This window comes from Colletes latitarsis, chromosome 2 (assembly GCF_051014445.1).
Source record: "Colletes latitarsis isolate SP2378_abdomen chromosome 2, iyColLati1, whole genome shotgun sequence".
Taxonomy (NCBI): Eukaryota; Metazoa; Arthropoda; class Insecta; order Hymenoptera; family Colletidae; genus Colletes; species Colletes latitarsis.
Window position 1 is genome coordinate 24,950,366 of NC_135135.1, and position 12,356 is coordinate 24,962,721.

Consider the following 12,356-nt stretch of genomic DNA (forward strand, 5'->3'; position numbering starts at 1 on the left):
ACGTTCGATTTATTTTTCTCCTTCGACCCGTCGTGTATTCGCTCGATAATACGAGATTCGAGATTCGAGATTCAAATTTCGAGCGCGTTACAGGTCCCTGCAACACCGGCCTGGGATACGGTCGATATTCATCGAAACGGTCTCGCAATCACCGGGCGATGTCGCCGTCGGATTAAACCGCCGCGATCGATCGATTTCGAACCGCGCGCAATTCAAACGATTTAAATTTTAAATTCACAACGCGTCGATTTCTTTTAAAATACAACGAACGAACAGGTTTCGTTTCAGAATTTGTTTTCGTTCCACGCTAAAAAGATTCTCGACGAGTAGTTCAGGTTCTGAACTTGGAAAAAATGTTTGTTTTTCCCCGGTAGCTGGTCGGAGGAATGTGACCTGGGCGGCTTCTCGTCACTTCGTGAAAGTATCAGTACTTCAGCGCGCCTTTTTCTCCCGAGAAATGTTTTCCAGATGACAGACACGTAACAGCGTATCGTGCTCTCGGATATAACGTCATCCGCTTTTTCGTCGCGCGAGCGAGTAGCTAACGGGCAACGCGAGCAAAAACCTGCCCGAGGCTTGATGGCTAGATTCTAAACGGCGTTCCTCTTCCCTCCGACCTGAAACATAATCTATCAATCAACGTCTCGTAGATGCAGCCTCGCGATACAATAGTAACACCGCGAGGCGTAAAAAGGTCGCAAATAGCACGATCTTCGTCGATGGTCCTCCGTTATGGCCGCTTTCTACGCGCCATTTTGGATCCTCCGGTTCCAAACGACATTTTCGTCAATTTTTCTACCGAACCCTGATAACGATAACTTTTCCAAACTGTACAGATCGATTTACACATATTTCAAAAGGTCGTATATTGTTTTAAGTTTACCAAAAATCAAAATGGAATCCGAAATAACTGTTCAAGCGAGAGAACTTTTTGAGTTGAAATATTTAGAAAGAAACGGACGAACGGATAGTATTTAGCCCATATTTTATTCGTAATTCGAAACGTTTGCGTCGATTTATTCGAAGGTCTTCGTTTCGACAGCAATGGCGCGCGGTTCTCTAGTGGAACGGGAACTTTCAGCCACAGGTTTGAGTGACTCATTGCTATATTACGAACCAGCGCTGAACAATTGCGGCGCGAGTCGCTAACCGTTTAACGGTATACCGGAGAATTAAATTGAATTAGAGCTTTTCAGTGGCTTCCTCGACTCCTTTTAGAACGATGGTGAACTTGTTCGATGGGCTCGCGGAGGGTCGATCGATAATCTAAGGTTTCTAGTCTGTATTCGATAACCTTGGATGCTTAATCTAAACGTGTAAACTCTTAGTCTCGCGTACCGAGCAACGGTGACAAAATTCTGAAAGTTTGGAAGGTTACAGGAACCCTAGTTAATTCCAAAGTCGAAGGTGGTATTGAAAATTAGATACATTTTACGTTTTATTCTCTTCAAATGCTAACGATAAATGCATACACAGCATATGAGCACACTAGACTGATTTCAATATTCATTTTTCCGGAAATCGAACGTCCACCACTTCGACTAGAATTTCTCTGACTCGAACTACTGTCCACGGTATATTATTACAAAATTTGTGTGATGTTGCTCCCTCCAAAAAAATAAGAATCTGTCTCTGTGGGTCCGTACGATGCCCGTTGGAGGATTTCTGATAGAAACGAACGGGGATGGCCCCGTTAAATAAATAAAAACGAGGTTAATCCGGGAACAGGCACGAGTGCAACGTGACACAGTCGTTGCCCACATATTTCTCGGATTCAAGGGCGGTGTATCGCGAGCAGCAACAGTTTTAAGGCGTCGTTCACACGTTCCTCCGATAATTAATGGGCACGCGAATACCAGGCCAGCCCCGATAGCAGACATAATTTGCAATCGACCCCGCACTCTCGTGTTCATCGATCCACGTAATCGTCGCCGATTGAAACCTTCCTCTGTCCGATGCTGTCGATTCGAACCGTCGCGTACCAAACGCAACCTAGAATCAGGCCAAACGCGGTTTAGACTCGTTGCTTGCGATATCGAAACCTCCGGCGTCGATGCTTACGTCACAATCGTGTACGAGTTTCGATTCGTAACCAAGATCCTATAAAACATGACAAAACGTATGTATTTTATCTTTGCACAATCTGAAACAAATCTGAGAATATATTTTTAGGTTTGGAAATAATTATCACTGTGTTTGTAAATGGGAACAACTGTTTAGTTGTCGCTTAAAAAATTTAGGGAAACAAGATCCCTACCCCTTGATTTATAACGAAGAACGACGAGGACGCGAATGGCGGCGCGCATCGTCTTCTTAGGCTCTCGAACGTTCGATTATTTTGCTCGCGAGGGGCAGCGGAGGCTCTCCGTGACACAGATAATCGAAGAGCAAACCGTCGATTCGATAGGATACCCTCGGTCTCACCATTTCGGGCAAAAAGGTCGATACGCGCGTAAGGCCCCGTTCACCGTGTGGTTAGAGCTCTCCGTGCAAAATGGCGGGGGCGTTGTGACAGGACCTTGTCGCAACCCACACACAGGGCTGTATACCTCCAGGTTCCACAAAGTCTCCTCGTTCCAGACGCGTTCTCTCTGAAAACATTTCCAACACTTCGCCCTTTACACCTCCAAACATTGTGACAGAGTTTGTCGATTACTAATTTTTTAATTTCGAATTTGATCGCGAACTTACGAACGTAAACATAGTATAACATTCCCAAGATAATAAGTATTATATATAATAACGTTTTCAATACTTCTCCCTATTCTTTTATCCCTTCAAACATTGTGACTCAATTTGTCAATTACTACTTTATAAATTTTGAATTTGATCGCGAACTTACGAACGTAAACATAGTATAACATTCCCAAGATAATAAGTATTATATATAATAACGTTTCCATTACTTCTCCCTATTCCTTTACCCCTTCAAACATTGCGACTCAATTTGTCGATTACTAATTTATAAATTTTGAATGTGATCGTAAACTTACGAACGTAAACATAGTATAACATTCCCAAGATAATAAGTATTATATATAATAACGTTTTCAATACTTCTCCCTATTCTTTTATCCCTTCAAACATTGCGACTCAATTTGTCGATTACTAATTTATAAATTTTGAATGTGATCGTAAACTTACGAACGTAAACATAGTATAACATTCCCAAGATCGTAATAGTATCCTCATATAAGTATTTTGGCAGAAATATAGTGCAAGCTGTGAAAATTGGCGCAGGATTTCGAAGAGGATCTCGAGAGACGTTTGGCGCGAAATTTGAAAATTCGAACGATCGTTAATTTCGTTTCGTCGGTGTCTGAGAGTCCGGAGTAAAAGTGCTCACGGCATTGAGACTCTCGGAGAAAAGAGAACGAGGGAAGCCCGACACGAAGAGAGGAGAAGCATATCGGAGTTGGTTATGTAGGCTAAAGCCTGCGCGCGATCGATTTCACGAACGATCTTTCCGTACGCACAAACGAGAAATCAAGGCCGTCGGTTATTGCATCTTCTCCTACGACGATCCTTTGAAAAAGTCGGTCGAACATCGCCACGGGACCGATATAATTCAATTGAATTTAAATTTATTCGCGTAGCATCTTTTTAATAATAGTAGTAACGATTTCCAAGGGTGAAGGACCGAGTCGAGAACACGTTTTGGCCAGAATAAACGCTATCGAGCCATTTTGTCGTCGCGACGTCGCGGTTAGAAATTCATCCGGCAATTAGCAGAGAGCGGAACTTAATTGCGAGCGTTTACGTCGCGGAGTGGACCAGTTAAACGGTTGACGCGTGCTTGGAAACGGCTCTGCTTACGGACTCGACGATCAGCTGCCGCGCGACGCGTCGCTTTCATGCGAATTCGTAACTGGAATCGTAACCAATCGATTCTCGACATCGGACCCCTGATACTTTTTTGAAGAGGATCCAAAAACACATAGATTGATATTCTTCAAACTATACAGAGAGCAATTGCGTCGATGGTTCGCGAGTAGAAGGTGAAAAAAGTAAAGTAACGTGAAAAATTAGAGACGGATGTGATATTTTGGGTTGTGTATTTTCAACCCCGAGAGACGATATTTTTGCTGGAATATCTCTATTGCTATTACAGAGACCCCTTCGAAACGGCTCGACCCCTTTTGAAACCCGATCGAAAATTATCCGTCCGTGTCCGATTTACGACGAACTGCCACCCACGCGCGATAAATCGCGTCCGTTGTAAATCGTAACGTGGGACGGTAATCGGTGGTAGGTTACAGCGCGATATTTCACCCCTTGGATGCCGGTGTCCGCATTGTCTTCGACCTAACGAGACGGTCGCCCTGTTTAAGCGAAATTATCCTGTCTCATTAAGCAACCATCGACGTACTTTTCGCTCGAGGGATCACTGGACTCGAGGGTCTTTGCTTCGTGAGCCAGGGTCTCGAATGATGGGTCAGAATTCGCGCGTAGCGTGCCAAAAATTGTCGACCCCGCCTCGAAAGATGAGTAATATCTTCGATCTTTCTCAATGCTAACGTTCTATGAAATTTTATAGAATGCAATTATTTTAGAAAATTTTATTTTCACGAATTTTCAATTTACCTAACCAAAGTCGTTAATTTGTTTTTATTTGTACTCTGGGTAGAATTACAAAATGACCGCTTTAATATCCACGAGGTGCCATTTACCAATTCGTTCAAGGCGAAATGTAATTTTATTTTGCGATTAACACGGTAATTTTTACCGGACGAATAACGCGGAAAGAGTCAGTCTTTCATTCGTTACTCGAAATGTTTTCCCCACACTTTGTTCCACGCCTGAGGGACCATGCGTCCGAGAAACGATTAGACGCGCACTGCCGATTTTATCGTGCGACCGACCGTTTTCGGGACGCAGAGCGTCGTCCCCGCGTCTCGAAGCAATTCTGCATAAAACGAACGAGGAAAAAAGCCTGGCTTTGGTGATTTTTATCTTTCTCGTTTTGCACCATGAATCATTGACCAGGTTCGTTCCCCTGGTCGATGGAAGTACCATCGAAGAGATTTCCGTGTAAGGTCTGACCATTTTTCTCTCTTTTTTCCTCACCTTCCGTCTCCTTAGTTTTCCTCGTACTCGATGAGTCCTACACTCGATCCATAGTTGATAAAAGTCGAATAATTCTTACGTGCAATTTGAACAAAAATGTGAGTCGATATCTGCAGTAGTTTGAGAAAAAGAACTGCTCGTAACACATTATCCGACCCCTCCGGGTGTATGTTTGAATAAACCCGAACCGAATTGCGGTAAATCATAGAGTTACAACTCTTACGACTCTTTTGTTCCGTGATTTACGGTTCCCCAGCCTTAAACGACTCTCGCAAACTCGCGACAAACTCGTCGCACACTCGTGCCACGCGTTGTCAAGCTCCTCGAGCTCCACGTGCGTTCGATCGATCTTCATGTTCGGTTCCAAACACAGTCAAACCCTCGTACCATGCATCGTCTCTTGGCCCAAAAATATATGAAAGTCTACGTGCGCATTCTACGAAATTATTCTCATTCGACCCAGCAAGATATGAATAATAACGGTATTTGGACCACTTTTATGGGGTTTCTCACTTTACGGGGTTAAGGACCAACTTTTCGAACATTCTTAGTATTTTTAAATATTCTCCACTAAAATACGCGTTGTTTGCATTTCGAAACTTTGAAATCCTCCAATCCGTCTAGGAGTTACGATTTTTTAAACATACGCGTGAAATTTCAGGGGAATCGGAATTTCGGGGTCAGACATTGTATTCTCGGTAAAGAATTTTTTTCTCGAAAGTGCGTAGGAATTCGGGGGTATGTATATTCACCAAAAATGATTGTTATTGACCCCTGCAATCAAAAATAATTTTTCCAGAACGATTTGAAATTTTTTATTTTTGTCGAAAAATTTTACACCTTCATGATTTTTTTTCTTGAAAGTGCGTAGGTTTCCGATGGTATGTGCCTCCACCAAAAATGATTGTAATTGATCCACGCAACTAAAAATAATTTTTCTAGAACGATTCGAAATTTTATAATTTCTGTAGTATATTTGAGTGTTTGGACTTGCACCAGTTAAGATTCGTGACGTCTCGGTTCGATTGCAGTGGTATTCGATATTAAGAAACGATCTAAAAACGACAACGTTCAAGTGAAAAAGAGAATACCATTGGTGGGGAACTGGCTTGTTCATCCCCGGGAGCCGGGAATCCCAGAATCCCGTGCGGACTCGATCGAGTAGCAGCTCACGTGGTCGCGTCGCGGCTGATATCAAGTAGGAGGACGCGGGGGAAGCCGGATTAACGGGAGAATCGAGTGGTCCGCCTCACCTCGGGGAGGACCGCAGGACGGAGGACAAGCGAAGAAGGAGACGGCGGTGCAAAGGAGCGGATCGCGACGCTCGGGGGGAGGTGGACACGGACGGGGCACCGGAGGAAGGGGTGACTGGAGGACGTCAGGGGGGGAGGAGGAGAGGAGGAACACGCTCTCCTCCGGTGCACACTCTCGTGGTGACTCCGACCGGCAAAGTGCTCGCGTTCGTGAAAGTCCACAGACGACTTTCAGGGTCGTCTGCTCCGCTCGTTCGGTCGAAGCCGGGTTCGGCTTCTCGTTCTCGCGCGACCAAAGGAGCCACCAAAACGTTATCCGCGTACACCGCGACGCGATCTCGAGCCGCTCGAGATCGACGGGACGTCGAATCGGTTTCGTCGCCACGTATCACGGATACGCGTCGAGTTCCTTGACCGGTCGACGTCGATCGTCGATCGAATCGACTCGACTCGTCCGATATGTGATCCGAGCCGTGTGATTTCTGGTGCGGAGGGGAAACCCCGTAAACGGTAACGTTCGCGAGAGGAGACTGGAATCGAAGCCTCGGTAAAGTTTACGGCGCGACACGCGTGCAATGATGTCCCGTCCGCGCGGATCATCGATAAAGGACGGGGCCAGGCTGGCCAACGACCGCTTCCGCGACGAGGAGGACCAGTCCAGGTCGTGCAAGAACGGCTCGAATCGCTACCACTTCGGCATGACGAGACCACGGGACGAGGAGGCGAGCAGGAACGGTCGCGACCACAGGGACCACTCGGACGAGGACGCGGACGCGTTGTACAAAAAGAGCAGGCAGCACTTTGGCGCCTGGGACTTCAAGGACATCGTGCAGGACGACAGGCTCGGACAGAGGAAGCAGACCGACCGCTTCGAGGATCCCAGATTGACGAACGGTCGGTCCAGGAACGACGTGGATCGCGAACAGTCGCGCAGATCGAGAAGGAAGGAGGGTTGGGAGGACGCGCAGAGAGCGGACGAGAGGGACCAGCTGCTGAGAGAGATCGAGAACCTGGCGGTGGAGGGTAGATCGCCCGATCGTAGGATCAGGGCGATGATCGAGCGGTTCAAGACCAGAGAGGAGGATAAATTGAGGTCGAGGAGGGAACGGGACGAGCAGAGCCCAGAGAAGGACGGGTCCAGGTCGAAAAGCGTCGGTCGCGGGGACGCGAGGAACGATCACGAGGATCGTGTCAACGATAGAGGCACGAGGATCCAGAAGGACGATCGGGAGTCCGGTAGATTGAAGATACGGGAGACGGAGCACGAGGAGGCGGGCAGGAGTCGATCCGTTGATCGCAGGGCAGACAAGTTCAACGGTTTCGAGGACTCGAGGAGGAACAACGGCTCGGAGAGGAGTCACCGTAGGCGATCCAGAGAGCTGGAGGACGAAGGTCTTCCGCGCAGGAAGGACAGTCCGAAGAGGAGGAGTTACGCTTACGAGGGCAACCCGGAGGATTTCGACGTGAGGATACAGAGGTACGAGAGGGCGCTCCTGGAACCCAGGAGGGACGCTGGAATCGAACAGAAAGCATCGTTGGAGGATCACGATCGACAGGCGACGAGAAAGAGCTCCTTCAAGAAGAGCAGAGACAGGGAGTCCAGTCTGGGTAGGAAGGCCTCCTTCAAGAACTCGTCCAGGGACGTTGAGAAGAAGTATTTCGGGAAGGATCCTAACACTGAACACGCGTCCAGGAAGAATTCCTTCAAGGAGGGCTCGGATTACGGGAGGATCGCGTCGAGGAACCGCGACGACGAGGAGGAGCGAAAGAATCCGTCGAAAGGACACGCGGCTGGAGTCAGCAGGATCACGTTCAAGGAACGCTCGAGCGACCTGGGACGAAAGAACTCCTTCAAAGAGAAGACCGTCGAGTTCGCTGGCGTCTCCTACGAGGACCAAGCAGTGGATGGCGGGTTCAAAGGGTTCGACGACTCCAGGAAGAGGCACTCTCCCAACGGCAGGTACGTCGAATTCGGGACGGTGTCCTTTCAAACCCAGGACGAGGAGGATCAGGATAAGGACTGGTCGACTCGTCGACGGCCATCCGCGAGAAGCAAGAGCCACGACTCGTTCGAGAAACGCTCGGACAGACACTCCAGGCCCCTGACCCCACCGAAGAGGGCGCCTGACCCCGATCCAGAGGGTTCGGAGGACCCCAGGGCCGAGGATTTCGACGCCAGGTCCTGGCACGAGAGCAACAGACACTTCGCTGTTAAATATCTGCGGGAAAATGGCAGGTTCCGCTCGAATCCCGAAGGCCACTCGGAGATCGAGCGCGATCCCTCGCCGGAAACGGGTCTCCAGGAGTTCACGAACGACCAGGAAGCCTCGTTCCAAGACGATCAGGCCCTCACCCGCGAGAGGAACGGCGCGACCATCATCAGGATCCGCTCCAGCCCGGAGACGACCGTCGAGAGGCGTCGTCGACGTCGTCCCCCGCAGGACACCCACGCTGGAAGACGCAGGCGTTACGACGCGGGTGACGAAGAGGACGACAGCGAGGAGGACGAGGACGAACATCGACGCAGGAGATCCTCCAGAGGCGTTCCGACGCCGTCGAGACGGATCTGGAACTATCGCGAAGGGGTATGGCATTTTCATGAGTCAATCGCGTTCGATCGGTCGTTCATGGTACAGAAACGGGAGGCTATATTCATTAATCGATGGAGGAGATGAAACCGGAAGTTTCTCTTTTCTTCCGTGGCTGCTGTTGGACTGGAGTGTGCACCGGAGTGCGTGGTTGGTGGATCGTTTCGGGGTGCGAGCGTTTATCGCGCGATTTGCTCGACCGACGATCGAGATTGTCGCGGTCGATTTTTGCTGGTCGACGATTCGATAACGGCTCGAGCTAGTTACGACTCCGCGTAAATGAAAGTTACGTTTAAACGTTGGCGCTGGCTCGAGACGCTGACCGAAAGTGGACATTTTGCGATACGTGGAAAAATTTCGACGGAAACGCAAACGTGGTATCATTTTGGTAAATGACGATTCGATTATTTGATGGAATTCGGATTCTCTGGAGGATTTCGATGTCCCTTGGAAGTTATCGATATTTAGAACTGTTGTTACACTGGTGTAGGTGACGTTCTCAGTGTCATTTGGAATCTTACCTAAATTACACAAGCTTTTCAGCGACACAGCACGAAAGTAATAGCCATCTTTATTAGCAATTAACCGAGACAAAGGGGTCACAATTTTCCGAATTAATTTCTTAAGTACACTCACAAAATCGAAGAACTGTAATGTACATACTTCACATATATTCCTCGATTGTATAAATATCGAAGATTGGGCGTACCGATTATAAGAGACCTAGAGACAAGAATGTAAATAAAATAAAATACTCTAAAATGTATCGTTCGTTGTTTCCATCCTAACTTTCCATACTTTTTATTTCGAGGTCCTTTCGATTTTACAAATTCACCGTCTATCGACTGATATATTCGCGAAAATATTTTTATCACACGGTTGTACTTTCGAGTAGCAGCAAAGTGATGTGTCGGAAATGATTGTGACGCATTCGTCTCTGTTAATTTTCACTTTTTGGTGACAAAAATCACACCTGATATGCGATTTACGAACGAACGTTCTACGAATGTCTGACCCAGTACGATCCGCGATTCCTTCGAAGCTCGATCTTTCCTTCTGCCATCGGTGCACGGTTTTTTCGCGCGATCCTCGGACACGCTTCGTCGAACGGTCGATGGAATCCGACGAACATGTACGAAACGAGTGAAAGTAATCGTGAACGTAATTACTTCTTTATCTTCGTAGGATTATCGCGGCGTACGAGTAAACGTAGAAAGTGCTTTGATTAAATTCAATCCGGACGAACGAAATTCTTTTCATTCTAGTACAAGCCGATTAAATAAATTCTATAAACGCCAAGAGTCGCGTACATCGTAACCGTATTATTATCGCTATCGTAAATTAACGACATACAGCATTACGAGACTCAGTAAAATATTTCATATTTTTGCAAATTTAATTGCAATGCGAGCTGAATTAACGAGACAACGAATTCAGAAATTTTTAAATAAAAGTATATTAAAAAATATTCTCGATCAACAAAAATACGAATACCGAATGATTGCATTGGCGAACGGGTACTCAAAAATGGGGGTTGTTTCGTAATTGAACGTTTCGTTCGGCTAGTAAAATTCTATCGCCACTCGTTACATAATTTTAACGGTAACCAGAAATTCGCTGAAAGTCACTGGGTAAATCGGGGTGAAAGCAAACTGACCAGTAGTCTGGCTGTCAGCGTTCGCTAATCCTTTAATCGACGCAGTCGTTATTTAGTCGTTGAACTTTGTGTTTTTTATTTTCATTTTCAACCTGTCGAGAATGCGTGGCGCGAATATCAACTTTCTCGACTGTCGTTTTCCGTCCCATTCGTACTATCGCTATCCATTACCGAATAATAATCCACCATAAATCATTCGTTAAATGAATACGCGAGGTATAATGGATCCATAGTTCAAGATTGTTTCTCGGCTGGGAACATCAATTCTGAAATATTACAAAACTAAGTTCGATGCGTACTGTATGACTGTATGGCTTAGAAATTTCAATACATTAACATTTATTTTAACCAACACGATTTTCACAATTGGATCTTGCAATGCAAACAAATCGACAGAATCTTAATTATGTTGTAAATATCGTTGAAGTAATTATCGAATTACGATATTTCGAGCGGATAGTTATACAGAGTGTTTGATAACTGGTGGTACAAGCGAAAGGGGGATGATTCTACATGAAAAAATAAGTCTAAAATATAGAATACAAATTTGTCATGTGAGGCTTTGTTTTCGAGAAAATCACCTTTGAATTTTCGCCAGGTGTGCTTGCTATAGATGATTGTCTTGATGGGTATTATTGCAATTTAAGTTTAAGTTAATAAACAATTCCATGATACTGGAAGTGTTTATCAACATAAATTTCAATCGAGACAATGATCTATAGCGAGATATATTATAACAAGACACCTGGCGAAAATTCAAAGGCGATTTTCTCGAAAACAAAGCCTCACATGAACAATTTTTATCCTATATTTTAGACTTATTTTTTCATGTAGAATCATCCCCCTTTTTGCTTGTACCACCAGTTACCAAACACCCTGTATATGTAGGATCGAAAACGTTTGAACTTGAAGGTACGACGAGTGAAATAGAAATTTTTCGAGGGGTTGCATCGTATCATTGGCTCTGCCTAACGCAAGTTTTCAATGTCCTTACGTAATTCCTGTGTCTATTGGCCAACGCGTCATGGAAATGTCAGCGAACCGCCCACAAATGGAATGGTCGCGCCGCGTGTAGGACACGCCACGCAGTCGCGGATCAACGTCTTACCTCGCGTGGTGAAAAATGCCCAAGCCTTTGTCCGCGTAATAATCGACGGCCGTCGATCGTCGTTAACGTCCGTCCATCGGAGATGGGCAGAATCATAGTCGGGAAGAAAGAGTCATCGAGCGATCCGCGAACAAACGACGCGTCGAAAGTTCCACCAAGTAAAAACATTCGGTAACATTTCCATAGATCGATGGTGCACGAACTTTTTAAATAAGTCTACTTCGCGAGTGGCACGATCGAAATAATTTACGATCATCTTTTCTCGTTAACTCTTGCGTAAAACCTTCGAAGATTAACTCTTTCTGCCTGTTAATAAAATTTTAGTCTGTCTTAAAAAAGCCAGTCTCAAATTGCACGTGAAAATTAGATCTGGATTAAACTTCCTGAAATATTTCAAAATATTTATGAAATATCTCGAGGACTAAACACAAATTAAAGTAACGGCTTATTCATTAGGTTAATAGGTAATCGATTAGAAGTTACGAAACTGGCTGAGATCGAGATTGAAATGCTCTGTCGAGAGGAGAGGGATCGGATGAATTAACGCGAAGATGGTTTTCTGGCGATGTTTGGTCGGGGGTCGCGGAGGGGAAAAGAGGCGTCCTTTCACCGGTGTGACTCAGGTCGAAAAATATGTTAATTAGAGGAGGCTGGCGAGTTCGTTCGCTCCGGGAGATCATTAT

The 12,356-nt window shown here is 46.0% G+C and overlaps 1 protein-coding gene across 3 annotated transcripts in view; it reads left to right on the forward strand.

Moving 5' to 3' along the window:
* The window catches only part of Lmpt (four and a half LIM domains protein limpet), a 133,412-nt gene that overhangs the window by 23,228 nt on the left and 97,828 nt on the right, over window positions 1–12,356 (forward strand). For 2 of the 3 annotated variants that reach the window (XM_076774592.1, XM_076774600.1), the window contains exon 1: window positions 6,887–8,905. The exons of the other annotated variant lie outside the window; for it this stretch is intronic. In XM_076774592.1, the coding sequence (XP_076630707.1) occupies window positions 6,896–8,905 (2,010 nt within the window). In that variant the 5' untranslated portion in view covers window positions 6,887–6,895. Of the gene's footprint in view, window positions 1–6,886; window positions 8,906–12,356 lie in introns of those variants that run through there. 3 annotated transcript variants of the gene reach the window in all.